The 15,125-nt window shown below is 45.2% G+C and overlaps 1 protein-coding gene across 6 annotated transcripts in view; it reads left to right on the top strand.

Moving 5' to 3' along the window:
- The window catches only part of plcb4b (phospholipase C, beta 4b), a 116,338-nt gene that overhangs the window by 56,963 nt on the left and 44,250 nt on the right, over positions 1-15,125 (top strand). For all 6 annotated transcript variants that reach the window (XM_067418419.1, XM_067418415.1, XM_067418420.1 and 3 more), the window contains 7 exons: positions 6,321-6,421; positions 6,618-6,675; positions 7,107-7,215; positions 8,769-8,979; positions 9,924-10,017; positions 14,800-14,879; positions 15,081-15,125. The exon at positions 15,081-15,125 is cut by the window's right edge and continues 40 nt beyond it. In XM_067418419.1, the coding sequence (XP_067274520.1) occupies positions 6,321-6,421; positions 6,618-6,675; positions 7,107-7,215; positions 8,769-8,979; positions 9,924-10,017; positions 14,800-14,879; positions 15,081-15,125 (698 nt within the window). The remainder of the gene's footprint in view (positions 1-6,320; positions 6,422-6,617; positions 6,676-7,106; positions 7,216-8,768; positions 8,980-9,923; positions 10,018-14,799; positions 14,880-15,080) is intronic.

Here is a 15,125-nt window from a genome sequence, read left to right as displayed (position 1 = left end):
GGCCGCTCCATGGCAGCATTGGTGGCTACGGAGAGGCATTTATGGTTAAACCCCACAGACATCAAGGAGAGGGAGAAAGCCTTTCTGCTTGATGCGCCGCTTTCTCCTGGAGGCCTCTTCGGTGACGCAGTTCACACTGTCACAGAGAGGTTCCAGGAGTCGAAAAAGCAAGCTGCGGCGCTCAAGCAGTTCCTCCCTCTCCGGGTCCAGGTCCCTGGGGCTGCTGCTGATACCACCAAGCAGCCCAGGCCGAGTACGAGCTCCTCACACAGGGCTCAACAGAAGCAGAGCGTCGCTGCCCGAGCTCCCCCTCAGCGTGGGGACGAGGGGCGGCGCTCTCAGACGAGGCCTTCGAGGGGCAGGGCTGATCTGCGGACAGTCCTGATCGCCAAGAAGGCCTCGTCGAAGCGTTCCTGACGCCAGAAGCGTCAGGACGCTGAGGGTGGTTCCCCCCGTAGGGAAACGGTGTTTACCCCTGCTAACGGTACCCGTTTCCCTACGGCACCCTCGGGGGGCCGCGCTGCCAACCCCGCCGCAATGCCGGGGCGCAGTCGGTCTCCGCGGGCCACCCGAGGGTGGTCCGCACCCCCTCCGGGGGGTCCCCGAGCAGTCAAGTCAGTTGTTCCCTGCCGGTCCGCCGCTTCAGGGCACTGCGCTTGTTGCTCAAAATACACCAGAGGCCAGCCTCGAGAGGCTGGTTCCCTTAGTAGATTTTCTAGACGAGTGGAAACGTCTAGCAAATATATCTCGTTGGGTCCTGCAGATAGTAGAAAAGGGGTACGCCATTCAATTCAGAAGTCGGCCACCTCCTTTCTGCGGTGTCCTACCTACAGAGGTGGGCCCGGAGCAGGCTCTGGTAATGGCACAGGAAGTAGAGACACTCCTGCAAAAAGGGGCTATAGAGAGGGTTCCCCCTCCCAGCAGGGAGTCAGGCTTTTACAGCCGTTACTTCATCGTGCCGAAGAAGGATGGGGGCTTACGCCCGATATTAGATCTGCGGCTATTGAATCGCTCGGTGGCCAAGCTCAAATTCAAGATGCTTACACTCAGACAGATTGTAGCGCAGGTCAAATCGGAGGATTGGTTTGTCACCATAGACCTCAAAGATGCGTATTTTCATGTCTCCATCCTTCCACATCACAGGAAGTTCCTGAGGTTTGCCTTCGGGGGAGAGGCATACCAATATCGTGTACTTCCCTTCGGTCTAGCACTGTCACCCCGCACGTTCACCAAGTGTGTGGATGCAGCTCTGGCGCCGCTGCGTCTACAGGGCATCCGCATTCTGAACTATATCGACGACTGGCTGATTCTAGCGAATACAGAGCAGATGGCGGTTCAGCATCGAGATGCTGTTCTTGCCCATATGTCGAAGCTGGGGTTGAGGCTGAACGCCAAGAAGAGTGTGCTTTCTCCGGCTCAGAGAACCACTTTTCTAGGTGTGAACTGGGACTCGGTAATTATGCGGGCGCAATTATCGCCAACACGCATAGCATCGATCCTGGCAGCCGCCAAAGAACAGAAGCTAGGCCGAGCCGTCACTGTGAAACAGTTCCAGAAACTGTTAGGTCTCATGGCAGCAGCGTCCAACGTGATACCTCTTGGCCTACTGTACATGAGGCCACTGCAGTGGTGGCTCAAAACGAAAGGGTTCTCCCCGAGGGGAAATCCGCTCCGCACGATCACAGTCACGCGGCGATGCCTACGTGCTCTGGTCATGTGGAAAAACCCGGGGTTTTTATCTCAGGGTCCCGTGTTGGGGGCTCATGTTCGTCGCGTAACGCTAACGACAGATGCCTCTCTCACGGGCTGGGGGGCGACCATGAGTGGTCGCTCGTCCCAGGGTCTATGGCAGGAACATCAGCGGCACTGGCACATAAATCGGCTAGAGATGCTCGCAGTGTTTCTTGCATTGAAACAGTTCCTGCCCGACCTCAGGGGCCACCACGTACTAGTCAGAACAGACAACACGTCCGTGGTTGCCTATATAAATCACCAGGGGGGTCTGAGGTCTCGTCCGTTGGACAAATTGGCACATCGGATCCTCCTGTGGGCCCAAGGGAAATTGCTGTCAATCAGGGCAGTATATATCCCGGGGGCCCTGAATCAGGAAGCAGACAGCCTGTCGAGACAGGGGCCGAGGCCCGGGGAATGGAGACTCCACCCAGAGGTGGTGGAGCTCCTTTGGAAGGTTTATGGGAAAGCAGAGATAGACCTGTTTGCTTCGGCGGAGAATTCTCACTGCCCGCAGTGGTTTTCTCTGACCCATCCGGCCCCGCTGGGGCTGGATGCCATGGTACAGGAGTGGCCGAGGCTGCCTCTGTACGCCTTCCCCCCGATTGTCTTGCTTCCAGGAGTTCTGGAGAGGGTACGCCGGGACGGGGCCCAGGTACTTCTAGTGGCTCCGAACTGGCCGACCCGAGTATGGTTTTCGGACCTGATATCTCTCCTGGAAGGCTCTCCGATGGAGATTCCGACCAGGAGGGATCTACTCTCTCAGGCGGGCGGGAGATTCCTGCACCCACGCCCGGAGATGTGGAAACTGTGGGCCTGGCCTCTGAGGGGGCTAGGCTCATAGAGGAAGGTCTCTCGGCCGAGGTCGTAGAGACCATCCTACACTCCAGAGCTCCGTCCACAAGGAAGCTGTACGCTTTGAAATGGAGACTTTTCTCAGCATGGTGCAGAGAACGCCAGTGGGACCCAGTTAACTGCCCGGTTGGTACAGTGCTGGAGTTCCTGCAGGCAAGGTTCTCGGCAGGGTTGACCCCCTCCACACTAAAGGTGTACGTGGCGGCCTTGGGTGCCTTCCACGTCCCTTTCAGTGGAGTGTCTTTGGGAAGACACCCTCTAATTACACGCTTCCTTCGTGGCACATTAAGGTTGAGGCCAGTTATGCACTCGAGGGTCCCAGCATGGGACTTGGCCGTTGTCTTGAGGGGCTTGTCCGGACCACCGTTCGAACCTCTGGAGGAGGTTTCGGATAAGTTCCTCACCTTAAAAACCATTTTCCTCTTGGCCATTTCGTCTCTTAAAAGAATAGGAGATATTCAGTCCCTGTCAGTAGGGCCCTCATGTTTAGAGTTTGCGCCAGGGATGGTGAAAGCATTTCTGCATCCCAGGCCGGGTTATGTCCCCAAGGTTCCTACGAGCCCACGGGGCCCCATCACTCTACAAGCCTTCTGTCCTCCTCCGTTTATGACGTCAGACCAGGAAAGGTTAAATCTGCTGTGTCCTGTGAGGGCACTGGATACTTATGTCCACAGAGCTGCCCTGTGGAGGAAATCTGAACAATTGTTTGTCTGTTTTGGACCCCCTAAGAAGGGGGCCCCAGTATCCAAGCAGAGGATGAGCAAGTGGGTGGCCGAGGCCATCTCACTTGCTTATGAAGCTACCGGGCAGCCATCTCCACTGGCTGTCCGGGCGCACTCAACCAGGGGTATGGCTGCTTCTAAAGCACTCTTGTCGGGGGCTTCCCTCCATGATATCTGCAACGCGGCCGGATGGTCGTCTCCTTCTACCTTCGTCAGGTTCTACGAACTAGACCTGGCATCTACAGTAGGGGCACAGGTTCTCTCGTAACCGTGTGCGCTTCGGCTTCACACATACGAGACACTTGGTCCTATGGCGATGTGGGTATAAGCGTTCTCACAGCGTTTCGACGCAGCTCGAGTTCCCCGAAAGGGAACGTCTCAGGTTACGTATGTAACCCTAGTTCCCTGAGGGAACGAGACGCTGCGTCGCTCTGCCATACTCCCGGCGTGTCCGTGATCACTTACTTCAGGCTTTATCAGAAGTTAGTTCCTGTTTGTTTTCACGGACGTTTTATAGCTTCCGGTCGATGACGTCATCACGCCGCCGATCGATCTTTTTTCCGATGGAATGGTTCTACAGGCGCTTCACGACGCATTAACGCAGAGGCGTTCTCACAGCGTTTCGACGCAGCGTCTCGTTCCCTCAGGGAACTAGGGTTACATACGTAACCTGAGACGTTTCTCCTGATTTCTCCTGTTTCTTCTGTTTCTTCCGATTTCTCCTATTTCTCCAGTTTCTCCTGATTTCTCCTGTTTCTCCTAATTTATCCTGATTTATCCTGCTTCTCCAGTTTCTCTTGATTTCTCCTGATTTCTCCGATTTTCTCCTGTTTCTCCTGATTTCTCCTGTTTCTCCTGTTTCTCCTGATTTTTCCTGTTTCTTCTGTTTCTCTTGTTTCTTCTGTTTCTCCTGATTTCTCCTATTTCTCCAGTTTCTCTTGATTTCTCAGATTTTCTCCTGTTTCTCCTGATTTCTCCTGTTTCTCCTGTTTCTCCTGTTTCTCCTGCTTCTCCTGTTTCTCCTGATTTCTCCTGTTTCTTCTGTTTCTCCTGATTTCTCCTGTTTCTTCTGTTTCTCCTGATTTCTCCTGTTTCTTCTGTTTCTCCTGCTTTCTCCTGTTTCTCCTGATTTCTCCTGTTTCTTCTGTTTATTCCGATTTCTCCTATTTCTCCAGTTTCTCTTGATTTCTCTTGATTTCTCCTGATTTCTCAGATTTTCTCCTGTTTCTCCTGATTTCTCCTGTTTCTCCTGCTTCTCCTGTTTCTCCTGATTTCTCCTGTTTCTTCTGTTTCTCTTGTTTCTTCTGTTTCTCCTGATTTCTCCTGTTTCTTCTGTTTCGCCTGATTTCTCCTGCCTCTCCTGATTTCTCCTGTTTCTCCTGATTTCTCCTGTTTCTCCTGTTTCTTCTGTTTCTCCTGATTTCTCCTGCTTCTCCTGTTTCTCCTGATTTCTCCTGTTTCTCCTGTTTCTCCTGTTTCTCCTGATTTCTCCTGTTTCTCCTGATTTCTCCTTCTCCCGTTTCTCCTGATTTCTCCTGTTTCTCCTGCTTCTCCTGCTTCTCCTGTTTCTCCTGATTTCTCCTGCTTCTCCTGTTTCTCCTGATTTCTCCTGTTTCTTCTGTTTCTTCCGATTTCTCCTATTTCTCCAGTTTCTCCTGATTTCTCCTGATTTCTCCTGTTTCTCCTGCTTTCTCCTGTTTCTCCTGATTTCTCCTGCTTCTCCTGTTTCTCCTGATTTCTCCTGTTTCTCCTGATTTCTCCTGTTTTTTCTGTTTCTTCCGATTTCTCCTATTTCTCCAGTTTCTCCTGATTTCTCCTGTTTCTCCTGCTTTCTCCTGTTTCTCCTGATTTATCCTGATTTATCCTGCTTCTCCAGTTTCTCTTGATTTCTCCTGATTTCTCCGATTTTCTCCTGTTTCTCCTGATTTCTCCTGTTTCTCCTGTTTCTCCTGATTTTTCCTGTTTCTTCTGTTTCTCTTGTTTCTTCTGTTTCTCCTGATTTCTCCTATTTCTCCAGTTTCTCTTGATTTCTCCTGATTTCTCCGATTTTCTCCTGTTTCTCCTGATTTCTTCTGTTTCTCCTTATTTCTCCTGTTTCTTCTGTTTCTCCTGATTTCTCCTGTTTCTTCTGTTTCTCCTGATTTATCTTGTTTCTTCTGATTTCTCCTGATTTCTCCTGCTTTCTCCTGTTTCTCCTGATTTCTCCTGTTTCTTCTGTTTATTCCGATTTCTCCTATTTCTCCAGTTTCTCTTGATTTCTCTTGATTTCTCCTGATTTCTCAGATTTTCTCCTGTTTCTCCTGATTTCTCCTGTTTCTCCAGCTTCTCCTGTTTCTCCTGATTTCTCCTGTTTCTTCTGTTTCTCCTGATTTCTTCTGTTTCTCCTGATTTCTCCTGCTTCTCCTGTTTCTCCTGATTTCTCCTGTTTCTTCTGTTTCTCCTGATTTCTCCTGTTTCTTCTGTTTCTCCTGATTTCTCCTGCTTCTTCTGTTTTCTCCTGTTTCTCTTGTTTCTTCTGTTTCTCCTGATTTCTCCTGCTTTCTCCTGCTTTCTCCTGATTTTTTCTGTTTTTCCCGATTTCTCCTGTTTCTCCTGATTTCTTCTGTTTCTCCTGATTTCTTCTTTTTCTCCTGATTTCTCTTGTTTCTTCTGTTTCTCCTGATTTCTCCTGTTTCTTCTTTTTCTCCTGATTTCTTCTTTTTCTCCTGATTTTTACCCATTTCTTCTGTTTCTCCTGTTTCTCCTGATTTCTCTTGTTTCTTCTTTTTCTCCTGATTTCTCCTGTTTCTTCTGTTTCTCCTGATTTCTTCTTTTTCTCCTGATTTTTACCTGTTTCTTCTGTTTTCCTGTTTCTCCTGATTTCTCTTGTTTCTCCTGTTTCTTCTGTTTCTCCTGATTTCTCCTGTTTCTGTTTCTCCTGATTTCTCTTGTTTCTCCTGATTTCTTTTGTTTCTCCTGATTTCTTCTGTTTCTCCTGATTTCTCTTGTTTCTCCTATTTCTCCTGATTTCAGAATGATGAGATTGAGCATTCGGCTTTCACCTTTGACATCTTCTACGCTCTGACCCAGAAGATCTGCCCTCGCACGGACATCGAGGAACTCTTCAAGAAGATGTAGGTCCACTAATGGTCAGCTAGCGGTCAGGAGGATGGGTTAGGGCAGAACTAACACACATTAACCCCTGTTGGACTAACACAGGAGTCCTTCTGATGCTTTGACATGTCTAACTCTCTCTCTTTCTCTCTCTCTAATGGTTTTCTGTGTGTTGTTGTAACCAAACCAAATCTCTTCTGCTCAATTTCTTTGCAGCAACGGAGACAAAAGCGATTATTTAACCGTAGAGCAGTTAGTCAGCTTTCTGAATGAAGTAAGCTCTTTATCATTTATTAACTGTGTGTGTGTGTGCGTGTGCGTGTGCGTGCGTGTTTGTGTGTGTGTGCGTGCATGTCTGTCTGTGGTGATGGTGCTGTTCCGGTGTCCGTGTGTGTCTCACGCTTTACACGGGTCGAGTGTGTGTGGTGTGTGTGTGTGTTCTGTGTGTTGTGTCTCTTCATGTGATCACAACTCTTTCACAACTTTCAGTCAGAAATGAAGTCGACTCATCTGTTCTCCGTCCGTCTGCTTTATACGAGTTATTTGCAGTGAACACACACTCTGTGTTTTATGTGGATTGGAGAATCGTGCCCTCATAAGGGTAAAATATGCATGTGCGGATGGGCTGATTTCTGACACACACATGGCTGTTATTCTCTGAGGACGAACTCTTCCTCGTTGATGATGAAGTATGTTTTCCTGCAGAACCAGCGGGACCCTCGGCTCAACGAGATCCTCTTCCCGTTTTATGAAGCCAAGCGAGTCACGCAGATCATCGAGAAGTACGAGAGAGATGCAGACTTAAAGAAGAAAGGTAAAGGAGACGAGTGTTTAATGAAGACTGAAGCGCTGCTGCTCTCTAGTGGCCGCTCAGCCTCAGCACACGCTAGAGCTCACCAAAGCTGCCAACACTGCAAAACAGGCTCTTCTTAGTCATTTTTGTCTTGTTTCTGGTCTTAATATCTAACAATTCTTAAATCAAGATGCATTTACTAGATAATTAAAACAACATAATATATTTTTCCTTGTTTTCTTAAAAATAAAATCTAAATGAAGTGAGTTTTTGCTTAAAACAGCCTAAATGATCTGCTGATAGCGTGAGAATAATAATCTTCTTTCTGACTGAAATCTTGTTTCTTGTTTCCGTCCCAAACAGAAATAAGATTATTTTTCTCACCCCATTGGCAGATCATTTTGCCTGCTTTAAACAAAAAAATCACTTCATTTTGATATTTTTCCCCAGAAAAAAAGAACAAATATCGTATGTGATTTTACTTATTTAGTAAATGCATCTTGATAGATATTTGAACTAGAAAAAAGAAAAAAATACTAAATAAGAAGAGCATTTTTGCAGTGAATATATAAGATATGTGAATCTGGATCATAAAAAGAAGTCATAAGGGTAATTTTTTAGATTTATAGATCATCTGAAAGCTGAATAATAACCCTTCCATTGATGATGGTTTGTCAGGACAATATTTGAAGATCTGAGGGTGATCTGACTGTTGTCAAAATGAAGTCCTCAGCAATGCATCACTACTAATAAACATTTCTGATATGAACATTCACAGAATATCTTAATGGAACATGATCTTAATATCCTAATGATTAGTGTAAGGATAATGTTGACCGTTATAATGTATAGCTGTCTTGGCTCAGATAAAGCTGTGAGATCAGGACTGATGTTGAGCTGATGTAGACGCCGATCGGGGAATGTTTCAGTTGAACGTTCCTCTGATGTTGTTTAAATGTTGCTTCATGTGTCAGATGATCAGAGAATATTCTAAAGTAACGCTCACACAGTGTTTGAAGAACGATACAATGATACGCTCAACTGAAACATTCCACGGTCGATGTGTGTGTGTGTGTGTGTGTGTGTGTGTGAGTGTGAGTGTGTGTGTTCAGATTGTCTCTCGGGAAAAAGATTCATCAGTTTTATTTTTGTGTTTCCACTGTGTGAATAACTGTAAAGCGGTTTGGAGTGAGATGTTATGCTGTTTGTCGTTATTATAGCACACACTGACACTCAAAAGCTTTGAATAATTAAGATGTATAAATACTGATCGTAACTCCAGTAAAGCAGCGAAATATTCCATATAAATTCCATAATAATCATCAGTTCTCCATGTGAATATATAGTAACATGTGATTTATTCCTGATATCCTCATTACTCCAGTCTTCAGTGTCCCATGAGCCTTCTCTATTCATCCCCAGTGTAGGAAGCTGATGTTATGGATCATGTTCAGCTGATGTTATGGATCATGTTCAGCTGCTGTTATGGATCATGTTCTGCTGCTGTTATGGATCATGTTCTGCTGCTGTTTTCCAGCGTATAAAGCTGCTGATCATGTTTTGCTGATTTCCAGGCCGCATGTCTTCAGATGGCTTCTGCCGATACCTGATGTCGGATGAGAATGCTCCGATGTTTCTGGACCGCCTGGATCTGTGTCAGGAGATGGACCAGCCGCTGGCTCATTACTTCATCAGCTCCTCACACAACACTTACCTGACCGGCCGGCAGTTCGGCGGAAAGTCCTCGGTGGAGATGTACCGGCAGGTGCTACTGTCGGGCTGCAGGTGTGTGTGTGTGTGTGTGTGTGTGTGTGTGTGTGATCGATAGGTTTAGGGGTAGGGGCAGTGTGTGTGTGTGTGTGTGTGTGTGTGTGTGTGTGTGTGTGTGTGTGTGTGTGTGTGATGGGTAGGTTTAGGGGCAGAGTGTGTTCGTATGTGTGTATGTGTGTGTGTGTGATGGGTAGATTTAGGGGCAGAGTGTGTTCGTGTGTGTGTGTGTGTGTGTTTGTGTGTGTGTGTGTTTGTGTGTGTGTGTGTGTGTGTGTGTGTGTGTGTGTGTGTGTGTGTGTGTGAGTGTGTGTGTGTGTGATGGGTAGGTTTAAGGGCAGAGTGTGTTCGTATGTGTGTGTGTGTGTGTGTATGTGTGTGTGTGTGATGGGTAGGTTTAGGGGCAGAGTGTGTTCGTGTGTGTGTGTGTTTGTGTGTGTGTTTGTGTGTGTGTGTGTGTGTGTGTGTGTGTGTGTGTGTGTGTGTGTGTGTGTGTGTGTGTGTGTGTGTGTGTGTGTGTGTGTGTGTGTGTGTGTGTGTGTGTGTGTGAGTGTGTGTGTGTGTGTGTGTGTGTGATGGTTAGGTTTAAGGGCAGAGTGTGTTCGTATGTGTGTGTGTGTGTGTGTGTGTGTGTGTATGTGTGTGTGTGTGATGGGTAGGTTTAGGGGCAGAGTGTGTTCGTGTGTGTGTGTGTGTGTGTGTGTGTGTGTGTGTGTGTGTGTGTGTGTGTGTGTGTGTGTGTGTGTGTGTGTGTGTGTTTGTGTGTGTGTGTGTGTGTGTGTGTGATATGTAGGATTAGGGGCAGTGTAGGGGGATAGAATGTACAGTTTGTACAGTGTAAAATCCATTACAACTATGGAAAGTCCCCACAATTCACAAAAACGTGTGTGTGTGTGTGTGTGTGTGTGTGTGTGTGTGTGTGTGTGTGTGTGTGTGTGTGTGTGTGTGTGTGTGTGATCTAGGTGCGTGGAGCTGGACTGCTGGGATGGTAAAGGCGAGGATCAGGAGCCCATCATCACTCATGGGAAGGCCATGTGCACCGACATCCTGTTCAAGGTCAGCGTTCAGTCAGCCCATCATGATGGAGAGTTTTATGCTTTTAAAGTAAAAGAGACTGATACACTACACACTGACTGATGCGACAACGTTTTAAATAAAATCAGGCCAAACGAAGTTCACTCCGGCTGTTAAACTCCCATTGGTCCGTAGTGATGATGTAACAGGTGGGCGTGGCTCTGAGGCTCTGCCTTCTTTAAGGTGTGGGTTAAGTTATTCTGTTGAGACGCGAGTAAAAGATTTAAAAGATTTATTCCCAAATGCCGATTCATCCCATAACAAATTAATATATCCTATAAATTGACTAAAGCTATGGCTATTTGGCCGAAACCTTTAGTTTGCATGTAATTTTCTTTAGTTGTCTGATGTTTTTTTTCATTCTTCAGAATCATGATCTCAGTGATTCTCAGTTTATCATGAATCGTGATCTCAGTGATCCTCAGTTTATCCTGAATCGTGATCTCAGTGATCCTCAGTTTATCCTGAATCGTGATCTCAGTGATCCTCAGTTTATCCTGAATCGTGATCTCAGTGATTCTCAGTTTATCCTGAATCGTGATCTCAGTGATTCTCAGTTTATCCTGAATCGTGATCTCTGTGATTCTCAGTTTATCCTGAATCGTGATCTCTGTGATTCTCAGTTTATCCCGAATCGTGATCTCTGTGATTCTCAGTTTATCCTGAATCGTGATCTCAGTGATTCTCAGTTTATCCTGAATCGTGATCTCAGTGATTCTCAGTTTATCCTGAATCGTGATCTCAGTGATTCTCAGTTTATCATGAATCGTGATCTCAGTGATCCTCAGTTTATCCTGAATCGTGATCTCAGTGATCCTCAGTTTATCCTGAATCGTGATCTCAGTGATCCTCAGTTTATCATGAATCGTGATCTCAGTGATTCTCAGTTTATCCTGAATCGTGATCTCAGTGATTCTCAGTTTATCCTGAATCGTGATCTCAGTGATTCTCAGTTTATCCTGAATCGTGATCTCAGTGATTCTCAGTTTATCCTGAATCGTGATCTCAGTGATTCTCAGTTTATCCTGAATCGTGATCTCAGTGATTCTCAGTTTATCCTGTATCGTGATCTCAATGATTCTCAGTTTATCCTGAATCGTGATCTCAGTGATCCTCAGTTTATCCTGAATCGTGATCTCAGTGATCCTCAGTTTATCATGAATCGTGATCTCTGTGATTCTCATTTTATCCTGAATCGTGATCTCAGTGATTCTCAGTTTATCCTGAATCGTGATCTCTGTGATTCTCAGTTTATCCCGAATCGTGATCTCAGTGATTCTCAGTTTATCCTGAATCGTGATCTCAGTGATTCTCAGTTTATCCTGAATCGTGATCTCAGTGATCCTCAGTTTATCCTGAATCGTGATCTCTGTGATTCTCAGTTTATCCTGAATCGTGATCTCAGTGATCCTCAGTTTATCCTGAATCGTGATCTCAGTGATCCTCAGTTTATCCTGAATCGTGATCTCTGTGATTCTCAGTTTATCCTGAATCGTGATCTCAGTGATTCTCAGTTTATCCTGAATCGTGATCTCAGTGATTCTCAGTTTATCCTGAATCGTGATCTCAGTGATTCTCAGTTTATCCTGAATCATGATCTCAGTGATTCTCAGTTTATCCTGAATCGTGATCTCAGTGATTCTCAGTTTATCCTGAATCGTGATCTCAGTGATTCTCAGTTTATCCTGAATCGTGATCTCTGTGATTCTCAGTTTATCCTGAATCGTGATCTCTGTGATTCTCAGTTTATCCTGAATCGTGATCTCTGTGATTCTCAGTTTATCCTGAATCGTGATCTCTGTGATTCTCAGTTTATCCTGAATCGCGATCTCTGTGATTCTCAGTTTATCCTGAATCGTGATCTCAGTGATTCTCAGTTTATCCTGAATCGTGATCTCAGTGATTCTCAGTTTATTCTGAATCGTGATCTCTGTGATTCTCAGTTTATCCCGAATCGTGATCTCTGTGATTCTCAGTTTATCCTGAATCGTGATCTCCGTGATCCTCAGTTTATCCCGAATCGTGATCTCTGTGATTCTCAGTTTATCCCGAATCGTGATCTCTGTGCTTCTCAGTTTATCCCGAATCATGATCTCTGTGCTTCTCAGTTTATCCTGAATCGTGATCTCAGTGATTCTCAGTTTATCCTGAATCGTGATCTCTGTGATTCTCAGTTTATCCTGAATCGTGATCTCAGTGATTCTCAGTTTATCCTGAATTGTGATCTCAGTGATTCTCAGTTTATCCTGAATCGTGATCTCAGTGATCCTCAGTTTATCCTGAATCGTGATCTCAGTGATTCTCAGTTTATCCCGAATCGTGATCTCTGTGATTCTCGGTTTATCCTGAATCGTGATCTCAGTGATTCTCAGTTTATCCTTAATCGTGATCTCTGTGATTCTCAGTTAATCCTGAATCGTGATCTCTGTGATTCTCAGTTAATCCTGAATCGTGATCTCTGTGATTTTCAGTTTATCCCGAATCGTGATCTCAGTGATTCTCAGTTTATCCCGAATCGTGATCTCTGTGAATCTCAGTTTATCCTGAATCGTGATTTCAGTGATTCTCAGTTTATCCTGAATCGTGATCCTCAGTTTATCCTGAATCGTGATCCTCAGTTTATCCTGAATCGTCATCTCTGTGATTCCCAGTTTATCCTGAATCGCGATCTCTGTGATTCTCAGTTTATCCTGAATCGTGATCTCAGTGATTCTCAGTTTATCCTGAATCGCGATCTCTGTGATTCTCAGTTTATCCTGAATCGTGATCTCTGTGATTCTCAGTTTATCCTGAATCGTGATCTCCGTGATTCTCAGTTTATCCTGAATCGTGATCTCAGTGATCCTCAGTTTATCCTGAATCGTGATCTCTGTGATTCTCAGTTTATCCTGAATCGTGATCTCAGTGATTCTCAGTTTATCCCGAATCGTGATCTCTGTGATTCTCAGTTTATCCCGAATCGTGATCTCTGTGATTCTCAGTTTATCCTGAATCGTGATCTCAGTGATCCTCAGTTTATCCCGAATCGTGATCTCAGTGATTCTCAGTTTATCCTGAATCGTGATCTCAGTGATTCTCAGTTTATCCTGAATCGTGATCTCAGTGATCCTCAGTTTATCCTGAATCGTGATCTCTGTGATTCTCAGTTTATCCTGAATCGTGATCTCTGTGATTCTCAGTTTATCCCGAATCGTGATCTCTGTGATTCTCAGTTTATCCTGAATCGTGATCTCTGTGATTCTCAGTTTATCCTGAATCGTGATCTCAGCGATTCTCAGTTTATCCTGAATCGTGATCTCTGTGATTCTCAGTTTATCCTGAATCGTGATCTCTGTGATTCTCAGTTTATCCTGAATCGTGATCTCTGTGATTCTCAGTTTATCCTGAATCGTGATCTCTGTGATTCTCAGTTTATCCTGAATCGTGATCTCCGTGATTTTCAATTTATCCTGAATCGTGATCTCCGTGATTCTCAGTTTATCCCGAATCGTGATCTCCGTGATTCTCAGTTTATCCCGAATCGTGATCTCTGTGCTTCTCAGTTTATCCTGAATCGTGATCTCAGTGATCCTCAGTTTATCCTGAATCGTGATCTCTGTGATTCTCAGTTTATCCTGAATCGTGATCTCTGTGATTCTCAGTTTATCCTGAATCGTGATCTCTGTGATTCTCAGTTTATCCTGAATCGTGATCTCTGTGATTCTCAGTTTATCCTGAATCGTGATCTCAGTGATTCTCAGTTTATCCTGAATCGTGATCTCAGTGATCCTCAGTTTATCCTGAATCGTGATCTCTGTGATTCTCAGTTTATCCTGAATCGTGATCTCTGTGATTCTCAGTTTATCCTGAATCGTGATCTCTGTGATTCTCAGTTTATCCTGAATCGTGATCTCTGTGATTCTCAGTTTATCCTGAATCGTGATCTCTGTGATTCTCAGTTTATCCTGAATCGTGATCTCTGTGATTTTCAGTTTATCCTGAATCGTGATCTCTGTGATTCTCAGTTTATCCTGAATCGTGATCTCTGTGATTCTCAGTTTATCCTGAATCGTGATCTCTGTGATTCTCAGTTTATCCTGAATCGTGATCTCTGTGATTCTCAGTTTATCCCGAATCGTGATCTCTGTGATTCTCAGTTTATCCTGAATCGTGATCTCTGTGATTTTCAGTTTATCCTGAATCGTGATCTCTGTGATTCTCAGTTTATCCTGAATCGTGATCTCTGTGATTCTCAGTTTATCCTGAATCGTGATCTCTGTGATTCTCAGTTTAATATTGTCTGTCCATTGTATAAAGTGCTGTATAAAGATCAGATGTTTTCTGAACGTCTGTTTTCTCATCGCTCTGGTTTTGTTGTATTTTGTTATTGAGAGGAAAGCGCAGCACATATTCACATATTCATCTAAACGTGGGCATCAGGATGTTCACTAACAGTTTAGCACTGCAAAAATCAGTATTTCTTTTTACTCAAGCAAAGAACGGGAAAGACCGTCGCTGTGAGCATATCGGGTCTTAATGTGCATATAAAGACCGAGTCCGAACTCAGTGTGATCATAATGTGATCTGAATCATCTGACATCCAAACACAGTTCCATTTCCCAGCTATCTTTATTTACTATATAAAACGCTTTTTGATTGTTAGATTGTTCCAGGATGAACAAGTAAATCATGATTGCAGAGAAATGTGTTTTTGTTCATTATAACGGGGACATGATCTGCGTTTGTGTTTGTGTGAGTCTGATGTGCGGTTTGTTTGTGTGACAGGACGTAATTCAAGCCATAAAGGAAACGGCGTTCGTGACGTCTGATTATCCTGTGATTCTGTCCTTTGAGAATCACTGCAGGTAAAGTGTGTCTTCATGATTGTGTGTGTGTGTGTGTGAGTCGTGCACCATCGCTCACAGCTGTGTGTGTGTGTGTGTGTGTGTGTTTGTGTGTGTTTGTGTGTGTGTGTGTGTGTGTGTGTGTGTGTGTGTGTGTGTGTGTGTGTGTGTGTGTGTGTGTGTGTGTGTGTGTGTGTGTGTGTGTGTGTGTGTGTGTTGCAGTAAACCGCAGCAGTATAAGATGGCCAGATACTGCGAGGAGATCTT

The sequence above is a fragment of the Pseudorasbora parva genome, chromosome 15 (assembly GCF_024679245.1).
Source record: "Pseudorasbora parva isolate DD20220531a chromosome 15, ASM2467924v1, whole genome shotgun sequence".
Taxonomy (NCBI): domain Eukaryota; kingdom Metazoa; phylum Chordata; class Actinopteri; order Cypriniformes; family Gobionidae; genus Pseudorasbora; species Pseudorasbora parva.
Note: the sequence above shows the minus strand (reverse complement) of the source record. Positions and strands in the feature narration are given on the sequence as shown.